The following is a 22,089-nucleotide window of genomic DNA, read 5'->3' on the forward strand; positions in this document are numbered from 1 at the left end:
TGAACCCACCACCTCCATCATATGGGGCTGGCGCCTTACTCCTTTGAGCCACAGGTGCCGCCCTGGTATACATTCTTTTTTGACACAACCACAATACTATCATTAATATCACACCTAAAAATTGAGCAACAAATTTCTTAATATGTGGTATCAGAAATCCAGACAGTATTTTTGTTTTTGTTCTAGATAAAAGATCTAGCTCTTCAGTACATACCTGGGTTTCCTCCATCTCTCCTTTTATCTGCCCTGTCCCCACCACACTACAATGTTGCCAAATTCATCTCTCTAAAACAGAACTATGATTATGTCATTCTGTATTTAAAATTCCCTCAATAGGAATAATATAATGAATACAAAACAGTAGTTGTCCTTGGGGACAGAGTGCCAAAGGACTTCACTTTCTACATAATTCATTTCTATATCTTTCTGACATTTCATAGGGATTATGAATTCTTTGTTAAGAATCACATCAACATAGCCAGTTAAAAAATAAAGAATGTTAAATGTAGTGGCTGTGATTGTCTTTATTATTATTATTATTATATATATATTTTTTTGCAGTTTTTGGCTGGGGCCAGGTGTGAACCCATCACCTCCAGCATATGGGGCTGGTGCCCTACTGCTTGAGCCACAGGCACTGCCCTATGATTGTCTTTAGATGAGAGTTTAAATGCTTATTTGGTGTTAAGGCCAAAATTGTGATAAGTTTAAATACTGAAATCAAGCAGTCCGGAAATATAAGGAAGGAAAAAATACCAAATACAACATTCAAGAACATAAGGTATATAAGAAAAATATAACAAAAGGCTGGCTCATGCTTGTAATCCCAACCCTTTGGAAGGCTAGGATAGGAGGACTGCTTGAGCCCTGGAGTTTGAGACCAGCCTGGGCAACATAGCCAGACTCCATGGATACAAAAAATAGAAAAATTAGCTAGGCATGATGCATGTCTGTAGTCCTAGCTGCTTGGAAGGCTGAGGCTGGAGGATTGCTTGAGGCCAGAAGTTTGAGGTTGCTGTGAGCTAGGATAGTGCCATAGCACTCTAGTCTGGAGCCTGGGTAACAGAGCAAGACACTGTCTTTTTTATTCATTCATTCAGACACAGAGTCTCACTCTATTGCTCTACTCAGAATAGAGCACCACACTACTCTGGTGCTCAAGTGATCTTCCTGCCTCAGCCTCCCAAGTAGCCTGCCACAATATCCAGCTAATTTTTCTATTTTTAGTAGAGATGGGGTCTCACTCTTGCTCAGGCTGGTCTCAAACTCCTGAGCCCAAGTGATCCTATTGCCTTGGTCTCCTGGTGTTCTAGGATTACAGACATGAGCCACCCCACTTGGCCCAAGACAATGTCTTTTAAAAAAGAAAAGAAAGAAAAATCCAACAAAAGGTAAGTAAAAAGTTCCAGGAGAAAAATTATAAACCTTTTTAAAGATGCTAGGTGACTTAAAGAAATGTTTATGGATAGAAAGACTCAATATGATAAAGGTGTTATTCCTTCCCAAATTGACCTATAGATAATGCAATTCAATCAAAATCCCAAAGGCATTATTAGAGAAATTTGATTAATCAAATTTGAAAATTTATGTGAAAAAGCAAAAGTCCAAGAATAGTCAAGACACTCCAGGCTCACACCTGTAATCAAGGCACTTGGGAGGCTGAGATGAGTGTGAGATGGGTGCCAGCAGCCTCATCACCCCCATAAGACAGATACCACCCTCCACCGACATGCACCAGGGGGCTGTGTAGGATAAAAGATGAAAGGACAAAAAGATGAGAATACCATAACTCTGAAATGATGACAGGCACCATTACTCTAACATGGGTCCAGATCGGCCTGGAACAGGACAAGATAAGAACCAATGGGCCAAGTACTGTCAAAATAAGAGTTAACTAGCTAAGTGCTATGACAAATTGTTTTACTTATCCAGTAGTTGCTAGATCTGCATTATGTTACCTTATTGTTAACTAACTGCTCTTTTGTTACCTATTGACTAAACTGCTAAATTGCAGGGTTCACTTCTGTAAAAGGGGTCATCGTGACCCTGTGCTTGCTTTTTGCTTCTTTTGCCAACTTTCTTTTTGTTTCTAATTGCTAACTTTCAGCCCACTTGTTTGGCCCTTTGCCAACGTTCAGACCAGAAAAACCCCAAGGTCAGACCCTTCAATGCTCTCTCATTTGGTCTGCTTTAGACTTTGCTGAGACAGCCCCGTGGTTAATAAAAGACTCCTTTTTGAAATTCTAATTTGAGTCAGTGGTCCTTATCTCGCCCCACAAGTGGATTGCCTGAGTTCACAGATTGAAGACCAGGCTGAGGCAGAGTGAGACCTCCTCTCTGAAAATAGGTGTTGTGGCAGGTGCCTGTAGTCCCAGCTACTTGGGAGGCTGAGGAAAGAGAATCGCTAAGCCCAGGAGTTTGAGGTTGCTGTGAGGTATGAGGCCATGGCACTCTACCAAGGGTGACAAAGTGAGACTCTGTCTCAAAAAAAAAAAAAAAAAAGACACTTCTGAAGAAGAAAAAAAGACACGTCCTTGCCAGACATGATTCTTCGAAAAAGCTATGGTAATTACTGGAGTAGATAATAGTGTAGTGAAATCTAAGTAGATGGTAGCCTCAGAAACAGACTGAAACCGGAGGGAGTTCTCATCTCCTCTTATTGTGGCTTAATTGTTTCAGTTTTCAACTGACACACAAATTACGCACGCGCAGAAGGTTCACGACCGCTCGCCCGGGCCCAGATGAGGGCGGAGCTAAACACGCCGGATAATACGTCACGGAGCGCGCCTGCGTCAGGTCGTAGGGGGCGGGGACAGCATGGTTTTCTCCGAGACTGCGGCTGGCTGCCAGGCAACGGTGTGTGGGTTTCGGCGGGATGGGGACTCCCGCGGGCTTGAAGGCCGACTGCGAGGCGCTGCTCAGCCGCTTCCTGGAGACCGACAGCGTGCGCTTCGAGGACTTCACGGAGCTCTGGAGGAACATGAAGTTCGGGACCATTTTTTGGTGGGTGTTTCTCGTCCACTGCCTGCCTCTCCGTGCTGCCGGCGGGCGGGGTGGAACGTGGCTTGGTTCCCTGCCGTCCCACCCGTCTTGGGAAGGACGGCGAAGGGCGGCGTCTCTCCCGGACCGTCGGCTGTGCTCGGCCTGCACGCTTTCCCTGGGCCTCAGATCGCGCCCCTGGGAGGCCTCCCCACTGGATGTGCCTCCCCGCCCCTCTCCTTCTCAACTCCTCCCCTCTCCATCTGCACCTGCCTTCACCCGGACCGGGCCCCTATCACCTGCCCTCCTCCAGCCTTGTTCTTCCAGAACCCCACGTTTAAAAACAGAGCACACACGGAGATACAACTCTAAGCGATCGAACTTATTTATTTTTTAAATTGACAGTTTTTATTTTTTAATTATTTATGTATCTAAATTTTTTTTTTTTTTGAGACAGCGTCTCACCTTGTCGCCTTTAGAGTGCTGTGGCGTCACAGCTCACAGCAACCTCAAACTCTTAGGCTCAAGCGATCCTCTTGCTTCAGCCTCCCGAATAGCTGGGACTACAGGCGCCCTCCACAACGCCCGGCTGTTTTTAGAGACGCGTCTCCCTCTGGTTCAGGCTGGTCTCTAACCTCTGAGCTCAGGCGATCCACCGCTTTGCCCTTCCAGATTGCTGGGATTACAGGCGTGAACCACCACGCCCGGCCCCGAATTAATTTTAATACAGCAACCGAGATGGCTTTATAAAGTGTACATCTGATAGTGTCACGCCCCTGCTTACAGCTCTTCAATGGTTCCCATTGCCTTTGGGATAAAGCTGGCAAGACCGTTGGTCACTATTCTCTGGCCGTTTCTCCAGACTCACCTGCTAGTTCCCTTCAAGCATTCGCTTTCTTCCAGCAACTGCATTCACCCTTTACAGTTTCCCCCCATTCCCTTTGCTTTTCTGCCTTATTCTTCACTCACATTTAAGCTCAAATGACAGTTCCTTAGGAAAATCTTCTTTAACCTAGAAAGAAAAAGTATTGCAGAAAATGTCCATTAGGTATTCAAATGAACTCAGTTTTCGATTGTGTAGAATAATTGTGGTTATTTTAATAATTAGATGTGACTACTTAACCGGTAATATTTGAAACCCCTTCCTTCTTGGTCTCCCATTTGGGAAGTTGAAGTTGATGTTTTGGGGAGTTGCATCATGTTTACTTAGTAGTTGCCTGAACCTCGGTGTAAGAAGCACAGCCGAACCTTAGCTCTTTGTGGTTGAATCATGAAAGAATCAGGTATGGAATCCCTACCCAATTATAAGCAACTGCTGTTTAATCAAGTGTATACCTCTTTTGGCTTTTTTCATCACCTGTTCCTTAATGAGTCACATTTTCTCTTTGTTTCCTAGTGGGAGAATGAGAAATTTAGAAAAGAACATGTTTACCAAAGAAGCTTTAGCTTTGGCTTGGCAGTATTTTTTACCTCCATACACCTTCCAGATCAGAGTTGGTGGTTTGTATCTGCTGTATGGATTATATAACACCCAGCTGTGTCAACCAAAACAAAAGGTAAGAGTGGGAGAGTTGTTTTCCCTTAGCAGAAATGTAAAAGAGGTACTCTATTTTTATCATATGTGATTAAACATGACTTAAATAGAAATGCCAGTATTCTTTTTGCTTGTTTTACATTGCCCATTTACGTTTATTGATCACTGAAACGCTTCACATACAAAAAATAATGACAGAGGTAAAAACTAGAATGCTGAAGAGTGCAGGCCTGTCAGTAGGGAATGGGCAAGGTACCAGGTCCCAGGTTAAACCAAACAAGCAGCTCCATGCAGAGCTTGTGGGACTGAGGGAGAGAGGATGCTAGACCTCTGGAGCCACTTTGAAATTGACATTTTCCTCAATTTCCATGTGGTTTGATTTAGACATTTTAAGGACCATTATCTGGAAATGCCAGAATTTTTAAATTGCAGTACATTTGTAAAAACAAGACTAACATTTAATACAACTGTTTTATTTTTTTGGTTGCAGATCAGAGTTGCTCTGAAGGATTGGGATGAAGTTTTAAAATTTCAGCAAGATTTGATAAATGCACAACATTTTGATGCAGCTTATGTTTTTAGGAAACTACGACTAGACAGAGCATTTCACTATACAGCAATGCCCAAATTGGTATGTTGCCTATAATAATTTTCATTTTTCAAAATGAAAAATTATACTTTACTATCCATAAAGCACCTCAGTCTCCAGGAAATGGAATGAATATTATCAGTGTTCAAGACTTGTAGCCATCTTAAAATAGAAGAAAGTATTTTCCAGTTTTTTTCCTGCAAACATACATTTAACCTCTAGTTTTAAATGTTTTGGGATGCCACATATTAAGCAAATAGTTGTGAGAAGAAATTAGATTTGGTGCCTGCATTTATTTGCTCATACCTCTTTTTATTCAAATATTAGAAAGGTTGCTTAAACAGAGGACTAAAGAATTTTAATAAATCATTTGTGAAAAGTTGAAACTTCTAGTACATTTTCTTATTTCTTCAATCATGTGACAGTTGAGACACTAGGTTGGAAGAGCACTAGATCTGGTTTCACTAGCAAATTATGCAATTTCTCTGAATCTCATCTAAACTTGAAAGCGCGTGGCATGGCATCTAAAAGGATAGTTGAGACATAATTCTTTGGAAAATGGGTATTTAACAAATACACATTTTCAGCTGCTTTGTTTCACCATGTTTATTGATAAGACAGTTTTTGCTGCTGGCTTATATTTTAGTCCTTGAAAAATATACTTTAAAATAAATTCATTGTAAAAAACATTCTTTATCATAGCTGTCATACCGAATGAAGAAAAAAATTCAACGAACTGAAGTTACAGAAGAATTTAAGGACCCTGATGATCGTGCAATGAAACTTATCACTTCTGATGTATTAGAGGTAAATTTACTTTTGTGCTCTTGAATTTTTTTTTTTTAATTATTTATTTGCCATCTATATGCTGAGGTTGTACCTTTATCTACTGGCTACTGACAATTTTTCTAATGATTTTAACTAGTCATAGAATGCTATTTTTCTAAAGTACCAGGGAAAAAACTCCTAATTGCTTTTGAGCAAGAGTTCTTAATCTGGGGCCCTGGGAGGCCTTCTGATGTCGTACATATGAGTACTTTGTTAGAGTGTGGTACCACAACTATTCTTAGATGCTCAAAGGTGTTCATCCCCTTAGAAGTTTAAGAATTACTGGATTACAAGGAAATTACTGTTCACTGAATGTCTGGAGGCTTAGTACGCTGCAGGAGCTGTGCAGGGTGTTTCACTGAATGTCTGAAGGCCTAGTACGCTGCAGGAGCTGTGTAGGGTGTTTCACTGAATGTCTGAAGGCTTAGTACGCTGCAGGAGCTGTGCAGGGTGTTTCACTGAATGTCTGAAGGCCTAGTACGCTGCAGGAGCTGTGTAGGGTGTTTCACTGAATGTCTGAAGGCCTAGTACGCTGCAGGAGCTGTGTAGGGTGTTTCACTGAATGTCTGAAGGCCTAGTACGCTGCAGGAGCTGTGTAGGGTGTTTCACTGAATGTCTGAAGGCCTAGGACGTTGCAGGAGCTGTGCAGGGTGTTTTTTTTTTTTTTTTTTTTTTTTTCTTCGTATGTTTTCTTTGAGACAGAGTCTCACTTAGTCGCCCTGGGTAGAGTGCCATGGTGTCACACTTCACAGCAACCTCAAACTCTTGGGCTCATACAGGCTTGTTTAGTGTGTACAACAGTCAGGTAGGTGGAATGACTTCATTTTGTACAAAATGAAACACGATTCTCAAGTTGAAGGTTTTGCCTAAGGTCACATGTGGAACAAATGGCAACTCAGACTCAAAACCTTGACCTTACTCCTGTGTTATACTGCACGGAGTAAAGCATTGGGAGCACCGTCCGTTGTAAGCTGTTTCAGTGTCCTCCCATTGCAGATCCTCCATATGTAAGCCCTCACCACTACTAAGCAGTTTCTGATTTCTTGAACAGATCTCAGTTCTGCCAGAATCTGTCAGAAAGAAATGGAGTAGTGTGACTCGGGGATGCCTCTGATGTTGCCTTGTCCATCTGTGATGGGAGTGTCGGTAATTCCCTTCAGGTCTCAGAACCACGTCTCTCTGCCAGGTTTTACATGCTGTCTTAAATTAGGCTGCAGTGTGATGTCTGCCCTCTGCCTGTTTGGCTGGAGGTTTCTGGGGGAAAATAGGCCTAATAAATGATGCTACAAGTGGTGTCATAATCACCCTCTTATTTCTTTTGAAGATGAATCTTATCACTGAAGTAATGGTGAAGGTTATGTGGACAGGCACCCAGGCTTTTAAAGCTGAATCTTATCACTAAAGTAATGGTGAAGGTTCTGTGGACAGGCACCCAGGCTTTTAAAGCTGAATCTTATCACTAAAGTAATGGTGAAGGTTATGTGGACAGGCACCCAGGCTTTTAAAGCTGAATCTTATCACTAAAGTAATGGTGAAGATTATGTGGACAGGCACCCAGGATTTTAAAGCTGAATCTTATCACTAAAGTAATGGTGAAGGTTATGTGGATAGGCACCCAGGCTTTCTGTGCAGGCTTGGGTGAGAGGCATTATATAGGAATTTCCAGTATAGCATAAAAATGATGAGAATATTCTTGGTATGTCATTACAGTATAAAAACATAATCTTAGTTATCAGTAGTGATATATATTTTTAAACAACAAGGATATTTTATTTATTTATTTATTTGAGACAGTGTCACACTCGGTCACACAGGCTGGAGTGCAGGCACATGATCATAGTTCACTGCAGTCTCAAACTTCTGGGCTCAAGCAGTCCTCCCACCTCAACCTCCTGAATAGCTAGGGCTATAGTTCTGCTGACTTTTAAAAAACATTTTTGTAAAGAATAGGATCTCGCTATGTTGCTCAGGCTGAGCTCTTAACTCCTGGGCTCCAGTGATCCTCCTGCCGTGGCCTCCCAAAGTGCTGGGTTTACAGATTTAAGCCACCGTACCAGAGCCAGTAATGGCATTTAATGATCTGTTGTGCTAGAAATAATTTTCATTATGTGCTGAAATGCAATTCTACCGTGTGTTAATTAGTCTTTCCCTAGCGTCTCCCTATTATAGTACATCTTAATTACTGTTTGTGGAGTCAGTGAAAGCAGCTTCTTTGTTAATAAAGTTGTACTATTTCATTTGCATGATTACGTTATTTTCAGTAAACTACAGAATGTTGTTCCCTGTCAGTTCATAGTTACTTCGGAAGGTAATTTTATATTTTGGAATGGTTTTGCCTTTAAGTTTCTCCTCAGAAATTGAAGTAAGACTCATCTTTCTACTTTTAGGAAATGTTGAATGTGCATGATCATTATCAGAACATGAAACATGTCATTTCAACTGAGAAGTCAAAGCCAGACAAAGCTCTCAGCTTGATAAAGGATGATTTTTTTGACAACCTTAAGAGCATAGTTCTGGAGCACCAGCAGTGGCACAAGGACAGAAAGGTATGCAGTGGCTGTCGGGCGCCTCTCCTTTGCATCATGCAGGTGTTTAGACGAGGACGGGGCTGTTGAGGAGCTGCCCAGTGTCGCGGCTCCACTCCTGTGAAGCTGAGATAGAGGTCTGGATGCCTTTGGTTCCACTCTTGCCACTTATTAGCAATGTGATGATATTTACTTTACAGAGAGACTCTATGGATGTATTTTTGTATAGGCTTATATAATCTTATTACACTACAGATGAATTACAGTCTTTGTGAGCTGACATTTTGGGGGCCGTACACTGTCTTTGGACCAAATCTGCACACACATGTGTTTTGTTTGTACAGTGTTAATTCTAACATTGTGAATTAATTAACAACATTTAAATATTTGTAGATTTCACCTAAAATTCAAGACATCCAACTTCTCTTAGAACTCAGTCGCCCATGGAGCATACTGGAATGTGGGCTGTGGGGCCCTGGGGCCCTTTTTCTGAGGGCTTTTGCTCAGGCTTTCTCTGGGTTTTCCCTGAAACACTGTGGTGATGTTGGTGCTGCAGCAGGAGGCCTGGGTGGAGGAGCAGTGGGCTGATTCCACTTGATCCTGGCGCCTGGCATGAGCTTCCTCCGCCCTGTGCAGGAGGCTCTCGAGGAAATTGTCATCAGAGGGCCTGAGCAGTTGGCTGTGACCCTGGACAGTGTGACTCTGCAAGTAGATGGGGGCCTTTACTTGTGCGCCATGGATCCTTACGAGGCAAGCTCCAGTGTGAACACTCTGTCCTGGCCGGCTCAGATGGCCATGAGAGTAGAGCTTGGCAGACTCTCTGGACAAAGTCTGAGAGTTGGAGGTCCTGCACACGAGCATAGGGGATGCCGTCAACCAGGCTGCTGGCTGCCAGGGCATCCACTGCCTCCATTCTGAGATCGAGTTTATCCGTGCGCGCCACCCCCCCAGTCTGTACTTACGCCAGTGGAGGCACAGCAGTGGACACAGGCCACACTTCTAGAGTCTGAGGGGACGTGAGGGGGCTGCCAAAGCAGAAAAGGCAGCAGGAAAGGCCGGGGTAGATCTGGCCAAGGCCAAAGCCGCTCCCATCCGGCCGCAGCTCTGACACATCATGGAGCTGCAGCGGCATATCTGACAGGAGCTGTGCAGTGTGTCAGCGTGCTGTCCAGCCTGGCCAGGCTCCAGCACCGTCCTGCCCTCCCGTCCCTGCACTGTCCCAGTATGGTTGCTCAGGACATGGGTGTACATGAGCATTCACCAGAGCTGCTGTGCCTAGCCCAAAATACTTAATTTTAAGATATCTTTTTAAAAAAGATAAACAAGGAAAGTGATAAGGAAATGACAGGGGAAGAAGAAAATTTTATTCCTTGACCCACATTTATTTAAATGAGAGATAGTAAGTTTTAGAATGTTTGAATATTTGAAGTCCTACAAATAGGTTACAGAAATGACCTAGGCATTTCATGTAACAATCTGTTAGTATTTTGATACATACGCTGTCTTCAGTAAGCATGATTGAGGCATCTGATAATCTGAAGCAAAGGAGAATAAACCAGTTTCTTTACTAACACATAAAGTACATGCTACCTTTCATTAGTTAGGAGGATGTAGGCATTTTATTGATGAATTTTAGGACGATTCTGATACCTAACCCTGCTTTTAATGTCAGGGGGTAAACCATGTTGCAATAATGTGAAATGCTCTTCTGTTTCTTCAGTAATTAAAAGAAGCGATTCTCACTGTTGTGACGTTGATTTGTACTTACTTAAATTGTAAATTTTTGTGTCTCTGTATTTGTTACTCTTTCAGAATCCATCCTTCAAATCAAAAATTGATGGAGAAGAAAAGAGGGAAGGCAATTCACAAGAATCAGAGGTTAGAAAGCTTTGCTATATGATTGCTTATGGGGCTGTGATTTGGTTGGCTTTGTTTTATGTGTGGTTGTGATTCTGTTCACTAAGCATTATGATCCTTGATTCGTATTATAATAAATATAGAAAATTCTGAATCATTGTTCTGTGAAACGCTAGTATGTTCTTTACTTGGAACCTTGTGAAAGACACTTCAGGTATAGCTTGGCTATGAGGATGTGAATAGTTTTGAGCAGGGACAGGAGAGGCTGGCGGTGGAAGGTGCCTTCAGTTCTCAGAGGAGCAGGGTAAGGACTTTGTAATACAGCTTTTCTCACTTGTCAGCCTTTCAGCCATTGTGGAGCCCAAGCTACTATTCATTGCTTCCTGCCTTCAGGGTTTTCATCTATCTTAGTGACTGAGATAAGCAGCCATCTTCGGGCAAAGGCAGATGAGGAGGGAATGGCAGTAAAGGGATCTGTCTGATCACACCAGACTTTAATTCAAATTGTCCTCCGGGAATCCTGAATGAAAATGGTCACTGTGGGCGTGGTCATGGCACCTGCTTTGTCGGGTCGAGAATATGGTGTGTGTTCAGGTGTGTGCTCTCTGTACGTGTGCAGTAAACATTGGTTCCTTTTGCCGTATCCTACTTTTTGTCTCAGACCTTACTTCCGATAATAAATTTCACTCTAAAGTTTGTGTGTTTTAACTTTTTCCCCTTCTTGTTTAATTTACTTCCAGAGATGTGAAAGGGCAGAATCATTAGCAAAAATAAAATCAAAGGCCTTTTCTGTTGTCGTTCAGGTAAGTGTTTTTTTAATAAGGTGATTTGGAAATTGACTGGATGCTTTTAAAATTACATTTTAATTAGTAATGTACACAGATTAAAAAGTCAAATGTTATTACAGAGTTACGTAGTCCGACAGTCCTCTGCCCCATCCCACCCTTCCCACATATTCTGAACCTTGAGGGGCAATATCTTCAACTTTTCCTCTTAGCTATTTATTCTGGTTTTTACCTGGAATTTTCTTTATTGTTTTCCAGCCTCTAGTATTCCTGACCCTTTAGTGCCTAAAGGAAATAGTTATTATTAGAAAGGAGGAATGGTTATGAGGAATAGGATGTGTCTTTACGCTTCCATTTCCCAACCATGCCACATAGTAAAACAACTTCATTTTAATGTGATGTGAGTGGATAGTGATGATAGCTGCTGGAAACTTACCATGTTATAAAGATAAAAGACTGTTTACATGGCACAAGTGATTATAGTAAGCCAGCCAAGGAAGTCGTACTTAAAGACAAATATTTCTGTAAAGTCATCCTCATTTTTGTCTTTTTTTTAACTAATCAGTTGTATTCATTTTGTAATTTATTGTGGTTACTTGGATTTCTAACTCTGAAGGCATCCAAATCCAGACGGCATCGTCAAGTCAAACTTGACTCTTCTGACTCTGATTCTGCATCTGGTCAAGGACAAACCAAAGCACCTGGGAAAAAAAGGAGCAAGGAGACACTGAAACCAGCAGCGAAGAAGAAGCCTTCCAGGAACAGAGGTGATTTCTCTTTTTTATTGTTTAGGACTCATTGAGGATACAAAGAATTAGGTTACGCTGATTGCATTTGTTAGATAAAGTCCCTCTTATAATCGTGTCCCCAATGATAAGATTCAACAAGGAGAATGGGTCTTATGTACATACAACTTCCTCCTACCTTTATTTCTTTATTAAGAAGGATTTAAATATTTGAGAATATTCATGAGATTTAATGTTGAAAATAAATTCTTATATTCTTGAAATCTTATTGCTAAAAGGGAACCTGGAAATCATATTAATTATATAATTTCATGGACGATGAAAGGCCCATACAAATTAAATAACTTGTCCAAAGTGATATATTATAGCTAGATAATTATGGAAAGAGTCTAGAATTATCCACTGCATACCTCATTAATAATTTTTATGTGTGAATCAAACTTTTGTGTAGAATAAGATATGACAGGTAAGGCAGTCTATAAACCACATTTCCCTTTAGCTTTTGACAAACATGTAAAAACAATTCTGTGGAGAAAGAATAGTCTTCAACAAATGCTGCTGATACAGTTTCACACCTGTATCCAAAAGGTTTTGTATATCAAACCTTATATACACAAAATAATTCAAAATAGACCATAGTCATAAATATAAAACCTAAAATTATAAGCTTACAGAAGAAAACATAGGAGAAAAATGTTTCTGTTCTTGGTTTGGGCAAATTTTTCTTTTTTTTTTTTTTTTTTTTTTGAGACAGTCTCACTTTGTCACCCTCAGTAGAGTGCTGTGGCATCTTAGCTCACAGCAGCCTCAACTCATGGGTTCAAGTGATCCTCTTGCCTCAGCCTCCCAAGCAGCTGGGACTATAGGTGTCCGCCACAACACCCAGCTATTAGAGACGGGATCTCGCTCTGGCTCAGGCTGGTCTCAAACCTGTAAGCTCAGGCAGTCCACCCGCCTTGGCCTCCCAAGTGCTGGGATTACAGGCATGAGTCACCACACCTGGCTGGCAACATTTTTTTATATATGACACAGAAAAACACAAGCCATTAAACAAAAAATTGATAAATTGGGATTCCTCAAAATTTAAATTTTTGTCTTTGTAAGACACTGTTAAGAAAATGAAAAGATAAACACCAGACTGGGAGAAAAATTTTGTAAACTATAATCCTGATGAAAGTCTTGTATCCAGTCTTGGATCTTTAATCCAAGTCTTGTATTAATCTTAAAATTAATAAACAACCCAACCAGTAAAAAAAAGATAAAACATTTCATTCCATGCTTAGGATCTTTAGTTGTTAGAGAAATCAAAATTAGAACCACAGTGACATTCCACTATACCCTGAATAGCTTCAAAAACAGGAAAAGCCCCTACAAAACAAAAAAAAACTGCAGTAATAAAAGTTGATGAGGATTTGAAACAAGTGGAAACTTCATGCATTTCTGATGATAATCCAGAAAGGTAGTCACTTTGGAAAACTGGCAGTTCAATACATAATGTGTGTATATATATATGTATATGTGTGTGTGTGTGTATATATATCTCCTTGCTGTTTGACCCACAGAAGTGCTGTTCCTTGATAATTACCCACGAGAAGTGAATGCTTATTTTCACATAAAAATTTGTATGAAAAAATACCATTCATAATAGCAAAAACTGCAGTCTAAATATTCTTCAGCTGGTGACTGGTTTAACTGTGATACCCACACAATGAAATACTACTCAGCAATAAAGAAACAACTGATACATGTAAAACATGGGTGAATTTCACATTCATGGTTCTTTGTGAAAGAAGCAGATACAAAAGGCTGGGTAGTATATGATTCTGTTTATGTGATACTCTGGAAAAGGCCAGTCTATGGGGGCAGAAAACAGACCAGTGATTGCTGGGGTCGGAGGGCAGGGGAAGGTGTTGACTGCAGAGATCCACAAGGCAGATTTTGGGATTGATGGAAATATTCTGTAGTTTGACTGCATAACCGTGCATTTGTCAAAGCTACTAGATCTGTTTACATTAAAAATGGTGCATTTGCCTGGTGCTGTGGCTTGCACCTGTACTCCCAGCTGTTCAGGAGGCTGCGGTGGAGCATGCCTGGAGCCCAGATCTGGCAACGCAGTGAGACCTTGGTTTCTAAAAATTAAAAAAATAAGGAATAAAATAGTTGGGAGTTGGTGGTACATGCCTATAGTCCCAGTTCCTGTGGCCTTCTGATTTCCAGATTGTTCTTCTTTAAGCACCAGCAGAGGCAAGAAAAGCTTCCTTTTTTCCTGCTGTATCCCTTTTAATAAAAGGATTTGTTCTGTGAAGTTTGGATTTGGTTGAGGGACTGCACTTGGGGATCTAGAGGGCCACATGTGGGTTCCCCACCCCTAAATCTGACCAACAGCCAAACCAAAACAAAACCAGAGGACATGAGGAAAAGATTTGTTTGGTTATATTAAAAAATTAATTTCTGGCACATTAAAATGCTTTGTTCTAAATTAACCAAAGATACTTAACATTTAGAAATCCACACAACAACTTTTTATTAATAACTTTCCTATAGGTGTGGCAAGGAGATTAGCTGGTCAAACTGCTTTCTTAAACACCCGAAAAACAGATTTTTATATGTGATTGAGGAACAAAGGAGGAACAAGAGCAAGATAGGAAAGAAATTAGATGAAGTTTAAAAAAATCTCTAACGTGTCACAGGTATATTTTATGAAACACCACTTCCTTCATTAGCTGTATCTTACAGCATAATGTAGTTAACTGAAATCCATTGTTTTGTGAACTCTGAAATTAACTCAAGGACAGTCTCCACGGCACACCTGAGATTTGTTATTGAATTGCCCAGGTGTTGGGGAAGATTTAACTCATGAGAAAGTATAAGAAAATACACTGTTAATTCAGATCGTCCTTCATAGCTTGGCTATTCCAGCTGGCCGGCTTTGTAGCTCATAGGTATTGGAAATACTCTGAAACAGAAGTAATCACCTAAATAAATAAAGACCTAAGTGCTTACTTCATAGTTTCTCTTTAATCAAAAGTTTATTTCCTTACAGTGGAAAGAGTATTTTTGATCTCATAGTTTTTTTTCAAAAAGAGGAGCCTATATTCCATAAAAGATGAAACATTTTGCAAAATCATTTGTAGCACAGATGATACTGTTATTTCTAATTTTAGAAGAGATCTTAAAGGAAGAAGGCCATCATCCAATAGAAAAATGGGCTGAGCACACAGACAGGCAATCACAAAATGCAAACAAACAGTCAATGTGTATATGAAGAGAGAGGTAATTTCACTAACAATTAAAGAATTATAAGTCAGCTCTCACCTTCCACCACGGGAGGAAGTATGAGAAGAGATCCACCAGGCAGATGAGACGTCGGCATCTCGACATGGGACTTCAGCCTCAGAATCGTGAGAAATGAGTTTTTCTTTGTAAGTTAAAAAAATGCATAAATTAAAACATTTGATTTTGATATCACTTATTAGATCAGCAAAGATTAAGGATAACCCATTGATAGTAAAAATAAAACCTCTAAATTTAAGTGGAAGAGTGAATTGGCACATTTCTTCTTCCTCTGGCGATGCTCTGTCCTGCTGTTTTTGATGTTAGTAGAGACGGGGTCTTACTCTGGCTCACTGCTGGTCAGATAGCAACTTGGAATGTGTCAAAATTTTAAATGTGCATGTTTTTAACTTAGCAATTGCTAGGAATTTATCCTATACAAATAACATATACACAAGCATATTGTAGGATTATTTCAATTGGCAAAGACCATAATCAACTCAATTGTATAATGTTAAAAAATTGAGTAGGGGGCGGCGCCTGTGGCTCAAGGAGTAGGGCGCCGGTCCCATATGCCAGAGGTGGCAGGTTCAAACCTAGCCCCGGCCAAAATCAAAAAAAAAAAAAAAAATTGAGTAGGAAAAATTGTAACTACACGCAAAGGTAGTATTCCTGCCAAAAGTTGGAGAAAGCTCTCTCTATATTAATATGAAAGTATATATCCAAACTATCAATACTTAGTGAAAAAGGCTTTTGAAAGAGGAATATGATCCCATTTTATTAATAAGTAAATGTATACATACATAAACACACTGAAGAAATCTATACCTGTATTAAGTGTTAGCAGTGGTTAATTCTCAGGGATGGGGCCGGGCGTGGTGGCTCACACCTGTAGTCCCAGCACTGTGGGAGGCCGAGGCGGGTGGATTGCCTGAGCTCAGAGGTTGGAGACCACTATGACCAGCAGTGAGCCAGAGTAAGACCCCGTCTCTACTAACATCAAAAACAGCGGGACAGAGCATCGCCAGAGGAAGAAGAAAACAAAACAAACAAAAAAAAGAGTACTTCAAATGAAGAAGAATGAACAAGCAAACTGAAATTAAAAATAAAAAAAAAAATTAAAAAAAAATCTCAGGGATGGGATAATGACTGTCAAGTCTATAAATTTCTGTAATGTTCGGACTTTATATGATAACTCCACTTTAGCAATCAAAAAATCCATTGTCTTTTTACAAAAATAAGATAAATATAATAATTCCATAGACTTAAGACAGAGGCTAGAGCATAAAGAATGTGTTGAGGAGTTAACTGTTAATGCTGGAAAACTACACTGAGGATTGTATTGTGACCAGGCCTAAATGTGGAATGAATAAGTTTAGACTTAAGTTGGTAGGCAGAGGAGAGTTATCTAAAACTTTGTAAGCAAGTGGTATGACCAAAGTTTTCCTTGGAGAAAATCAATCTGAGTGTATTGTGGGTAGATGGGAACAGATTGAAAACAGGAACACGAAGTGAAAGGCTGTTAGAGTAGTTGAGGTTAAGGAGAGACGTGTGTCTGGCCAGGCGTTTGTGGGCATTAGAGAAACAGGCCAACAGAGGAGCCCAAGTAGGGAGGCTGACGGAGAGGGGTGAGGTGAGAACGCTTAGTGTCTAAGCGGTGGGGAGGATATTAGTGTCTTTAATGTTGGAGAAATACGATGACACAATAAGGACTTCATTTGGGGGGATGTGCCCAGTCTGCTTTCCAGACTCAGTGCTCGTTCCTGTTAATAGTCTGGCTCATAAACAGGTGCTCAGTGGATGGATTGAATTTACTAAATTTTGTATTCTTCAAACTCAGTTAAATTATCATTCCTTGAATATGACAAGCATGTTGCTAGAAGGACGTCAGTAGTAGTTACGATGTGGCAGTGCAGATGATGGCAGCTACTATTTATGTAATACTTAGCTGCTGAACTTTCCCTGAGATGTCCGAGGTTACCTAGCTAGTAACTAGCAGCACTGAGACTAAAGTGAGCGGACATCTGGCACACTGCAGTGCTACCTGTCAGGTCATTGTAGATGTTAGTCTGGAGCTAATTAGACACACTTACATAAGTTTATTCTTAGTTGTATTCTAGCTGTGTATCTAGTAATCATTTGTTTTGATAATAAGTAATGGTATTACTGATAATTGCACCCCATACATTTAGCTTTGAGCATATAGAACTAGCTACCTGACTCCCTCTGGGGAATTAGCTTTGTGGGTTAATGATCAAAAGTTCACAACATACTTTTAAAAACTTATTCTGCTTGATATCTTTGTAAAATGTACTATATTCCTTTTATTAATGTCCCCCCCCCCTTTTTTTTAAGAGACAGAGTCTTGCTTAGTTGCCCAGGCTGGAGTGTAGTGGCACAATCACAGCTTACGGCAACCTCAAAGTCCTGGGCCTAGGTTATCTTCTTGAGTAGCTGGGATTAGAGCCATGAACCATCACACTTGGCTAATTTTGAACTTTTTTGTAGAGACAGAATCTTGCTGTGTTGCCCAGGCTGGTTGCAAACTCCTGGCCTCAAGTGAGCCACCTCCACCTCCCAAGTGCTTGGATTACAGACATGAGCTATGCCTGGGCCATTTATCATTTTCATAATCAGAAACATAATTAAGATAAAATAAATTTTATGCTTTATCACTTTCTGGAACATTATTCTGAACATAATTTAGTTTTCTCTTGATGACTCACGGTTGTCAGCATGAGCATATTATTTTACTGGGTTTTATAATACATTGATCCCATCAAGTAATAGCTTGAGTGTGGGGGCAGTTGGTCTTTATGCTGAGCACTCCTGCCTGTGGTGTTGGGGTGTTTAAACAGTGTTTCTGTCCTGTTTACCGGATGGGTGTCTGTTCTCAGTGTGCAGGTGTTTAGCAATTTCATTCGCTCATTTGCTGTTTCTAAACTGTAATGGTCCAGGAAACTGGTTGACCACTTCAGTCCTGTGTATAATAAATGTAATTAGGTTCTGAATAAAGGCCTGACGAATATATCTGTAACTAAATTTCATGAATTTTATTTAATAAGCATCCTGAAGTTTTCTGGGTTTTCTTCATGGTTCCTGGCTGCATTCTAGGTGGATGAAACATTGTATCTATTCTTTTAGAGAATATCGATTCATTTAATATAGAAATAGATGTATAAAATAGAGGGCTGGACGTGGTAGGTCAAGCCTGTAATCCCAGAAGTCTGGGAGGCCCAGGCAAGAGGATAGCTTGAGTCCAGGAGTTTGAGGCTGCAGTGAACTGTGATTGTGCCACAGCATTCCAGCCTGGGAGATAGAGCAAAACCCCATCTCTTAAAAAGAAAAAGTAAATTGTGATGTTATTAGAGGAAGCTTTGTTTTTCAGCTGTCAGTTTTTAACTCAGAAATCCTTGCCTTGACATTCCTGCTTAGATCCTGTTAAGTTGTAAATAAGTGTTTTTAAAAATGTAAAAAAAGGATTAAAAATTAGGATTTTAAAAATGATATAGATGGATGTGGCTAAACAGTTGTGAAGAACAATATTAATAATTCTGGGCAGATGATACTGATTCTAATTTTGTAAACAACTGAAAAGTTTATAGGTTCACTGTCTAAAAAATAATATATGATTATTTAGCTATGGAAAAAATTTTCCTAAAACATTATCTATCATTTTAAAGATCATGTAAGAAATCATTTTACATAATATTTAGGAGTTGCAAGTAAAAGGAAAATAATTTCAGTTATTTTGTGGGAAATTGGTATTTTATTCAGGTTGAATTGTATTTAATATGAAAGTGCACAGCTACAGTTTACTCAGCTCAGTCTTAGTACACTGTTCATTCCATAAAATCTGTACCCAGTTACGATCCCAGCACACACATTCAGAACAGAAAGTTTAATTCACTTTTGTTTAACTTCTCCCTTCCTGTGTTGACAGGTACTTATCACTGTAACATGTCTGCTCTGTGAAATATCGTGATATAAAGTAGTTGAACCTATATTTAGTAAATATTTATTTGAGACTCCATTATATGCCAGGTACTTTGTATGCCACAGGGCTGGGGATACATCCTGTAAATAAACCAATATCGCACTGGGAGTGCTACCCTCTAAGTTGGAAGAGGCATCTGCCTCTTCTGTTTGTGTTTGTTAACAAATACAAATTACATACAGTAATCACGTGATGAAAGTGTTGTGGTGAAGAAAATGTGGCAAGCAATAATGAGGGACTGAGCCTGGGGGTTGCTTTTGGGACGCAGAATGGCACCCACTGTGACGCTGGTGTCTGGGAAGTTGGATTAGAATATTTCTTCAAGTAACAGAAGGTGATGTAGAAAACCTCCCCTGTTTTTGAAAATGGAAAGTCAGTAGCAAATTATGGCTAGAGAAGGATGCCTCTTTGAGCATATGTGGTAAGGAAAATGTGTTTCCCTTCAGACACAAGGTTTTAAACTTAAAAATTACATTTGTGATTGATTTGATAAAGTTGAAGTAGCACACATGATTATTCTCTGATGTCTGCAGATATAACTCCTGTTTTGATTGAATAAAGCATCTGACTAATTTTTTTTCCCCAGACTATTTTGAAAGCATAGACAAAAATATATTAATACTTTTAAAAGATGTATTCTAGACTACCTATTTCTGTTCTTCATTACAATTTCAGTTTAATTTTATGTTGTTGTAATACATTATTTCTATAAAAAGTTTTATCACAGATTAATATTCTTTATTTTCACATAAAATCATTTTCTATTTCCAGGTAATGCACAGAATGCAAATAAGGAAGATAAATCTTTAAGACTGAGTATGCCCGTAATTACAGAAGAAGAAGAAGAGAACGGAAGTTTTAGTGAAACAGGTACAGATGAAATTTTCTTTAACTGGTGAAGAAAACTTATGCCCTTAGGGCGTGAAGGCTGAGAAGGGACAAAGAGCTTGACCCCGGGCCTTGTGATCTCCTGATCCCGGGATCTCTGGCTCACTGGACAACTTCAGTGTCCATTGAATCGTTAATCATGACACTTCAAGTCAGTGATGCGAGGCACAGTGACGTGTGCTATAGTCCCGGCTTGATTCATTTGAACCCAGGAGTTCAAGACCAGTCTGGGCAACAGAAATATAGTGAAACCTTCTTCTCAAAAACAAACAAACCAGGGATAATACAGTGAATAACTGGACATGGATCCCATCAGGAATTCCATCCATTTCATCATTTTTTTGTTAAATGTTTTGCTTTGGTGCCGTGACTTGATTGTTCCATCTTTTTGAAGACAGCCCCACAAGCTCCCACTGCTCTCGGCTGGACAGAGTCCTGCGGCCCCTGCACTCTTCTGGCTGCTGCTCAGTCCCAGGAGTCTGGCTGCTTCCTTTCTTCTCTTCTTAATTTTTTCTTGTCTTTTTTCTTTTTCCTGCTCTTGTGTTTTTCACTGGCAGGGAATGTGTCTTTCTTTTTTTCTTTTTTTTGAGACAGAGTCTCAAGCTGTCGCCCTGGGTAGAGTGCTGTGGCATCATAGCTCACAGCACCCTCAAACTCTTGGGCTCAAGTGATTCTCTTGTCTCAGCCTCCCGGGTAGCTGGGACTACAGGCACCTGCCACAACGCCCGGCTGTTTTTTGGTTGCAGTTGTCATTGTTGTTTGGCAGGCTCCGGCTGGTTTGAACCTGCCAGCTTTGGGGTATGTGACTGGTGCCTTAGCCACTTAGGTACAGGTGCCAAGCCAGGGAATGTGTCTTTCTGTCACAGCTTTTATTACTTTCATGTCTTTGTACTTTTTATTACTTTCTTTGTTCTTAATGATTGGTAACCTTTAGGTCCATAGCTGTTTCTGGATGGACACTTCCCTGAGACCGGTTATGGCATCTGCTGTGGGAGCCAGAAAGGCGTATGTTTCTTGGGGTTGGAGTTTGCTTTTCAGATGTAACAGAAATGAAATGGAAATTGTAGTCACTGCATCTCTGTAGGTGCCTTTCAGATCTGGCATCCTGGATCTGTGCTTATTAGGGGGAGGGCACACTCATATGAGACCACGGCAGAGAAACGCAGCAATAGGATTTAAGATGAATGAGGTCGGCTGTCTTAACAGGCTGATCTCTCAGTAAGGTTGTGAGTTTTAAACTGTGTGTCAGGTTTAGTGTATAGTTTTAAATGTATGTTATTAAGTTACAAGGAGTCCATAAAGTGTGTGCACAATTTAAAATATGTAGTTTTACACTGTAAATTGCACAGAGACTTTATGGACACCCTGTATTTATTATCATATAAGTGTGAGTTGTCTTTTTTTTAGACCTAACTTCTTAACTTTATGTTTTTAGAGTTCACTGTACCCAAGAGGAAAAGAAAACACTGAACAAAGAGCCTGGTGTAGAGAGTTTAATTTTGAGCTTTCTGTCAGAAGATTTGTGACTGGAGTATTAAACATAAAGACTGTCGGTATTAAAAATTATTCTACTGGGAAACTGTATGTTATTTCTTTGAAATATGAATACCCTAACAATGTTTTAGAATGATAGTATAAAAAGTCAGAGTAAGTATTTACTCTGAATTTTAATTTTAACATTTTCTTTTATGAAATATGCATAAATGGAGATAAAATTTGTATTTTGTATGTAATAGAAATAATTCTGTTAATTGCAGATTATTGTTTTTATAAGTTTGAGATCTCTTTTTTGTTGTTGTTGTTGTTGCATTTTGGCTGGGGCTGGGTTTGAACCCTCCACCCTTGGTATATGGGGCTGGTGCCCTACTCACTGAGCCACAGGCGCCTATTTTGTATATACAATCTGGTAATGGATTTGTATATAATGTATATTTACTATTTTATATGTCGCATGGTTAAATGCAATAAACATTTTGTCTGTGTGCTTTATTTTATTTATTTTTTTGCAGTTTTTGGCCAGGGCTGGGTTTGAACCCACCACCTCTGGCATATGGGGCCAGCGCCCTAACCCTTTGAGCCACAGGTGCC

General features: G+C 40.1%; 1 protein-coding gene across 2 annotated transcripts; it reads left to right on the forward strand.

Moving 5' to 3' along the window:
* Positions 1-2,816: 2,816 nt before the first annotated feature.
* SNAPC1 (small nuclear RNA activating complex polypeptide 1) lies at positions 2,817-22,008 on the forward strand. 2 transcript variants are annotated; one of them, XM_053603187.1, is made up of 11 exons: positions 2,871-3,003; positions 4,088-4,262; positions 4,376-4,535; positions 5,004-5,144; positions 5,805-5,909; positions 8,318-8,476; positions 10,268-10,333; positions 11,053-11,115; positions 11,714-11,864; positions 19,885-19,983; positions 21,437-22,008. In XM_053603187.1, exons 3-11 carry the CDS (start codon positions 4,383-4,385, stop codon positions 21,469-21,471), a joined length of 972 nt encoding a protein of 323 aa, XP_053459162.1. In that variant the 5' UTR covers positions 2,871-3,003; positions 4,088-4,262; positions 4,376-4,382; the 3' UTR covers positions 21,472-22,008. The 2 variants fall into 2 exon arrangements, with proteins under 2 accessions (XP_053459161.1, XP_053459162.1); XM_053603186.1 differs by lacking the exon at positions 4,088-4,262 and having other exon boundaries at positions 2,817-3,003; positions 21,437-22,005.
* The last annotated feature ends 81 nt before the right edge of the window (positions 22,009-22,089 follow it).

Source organism: Nycticebus coucang, chromosome 9, assembly GCF_027406575.1.
Source record: "Nycticebus coucang isolate mNycCou1 chromosome 9, mNycCou1.pri, whole genome shotgun sequence".
NCBI lineage: Eukaryota > Metazoa > Chordata > Mammalia > Primates > Lorisidae > Nycticebus > Nycticebus coucang.

What these genes read in the sequence shown, in the direction of transcription:
- SNAPC1 (XM_053603186.1), top strand. Translation starts at nt 2,876, where the DNA reads ATGGGGACTCCCGCGGGCTTGAAGGCCGACTGCGAGGCGCTGCTCAGC. An exon ending in ATACAGCAATGCCCAAATTG is followed by an intron (nt 5,145 to 5,804) that starts GTATGTTGCCTA and finishes TCTTTATCATAG; the next exon opens with CTGTCATACCGAATGAAGAA. An exon ending in GAAGCCTTCCAGGAACAGAG is followed by an intron (nt 11,865 to 19,884) that starts GTGATTTCTCTT and finishes TTCTATTTCCAG; the next exon opens with GTAATGCACAGAATGCAAAT.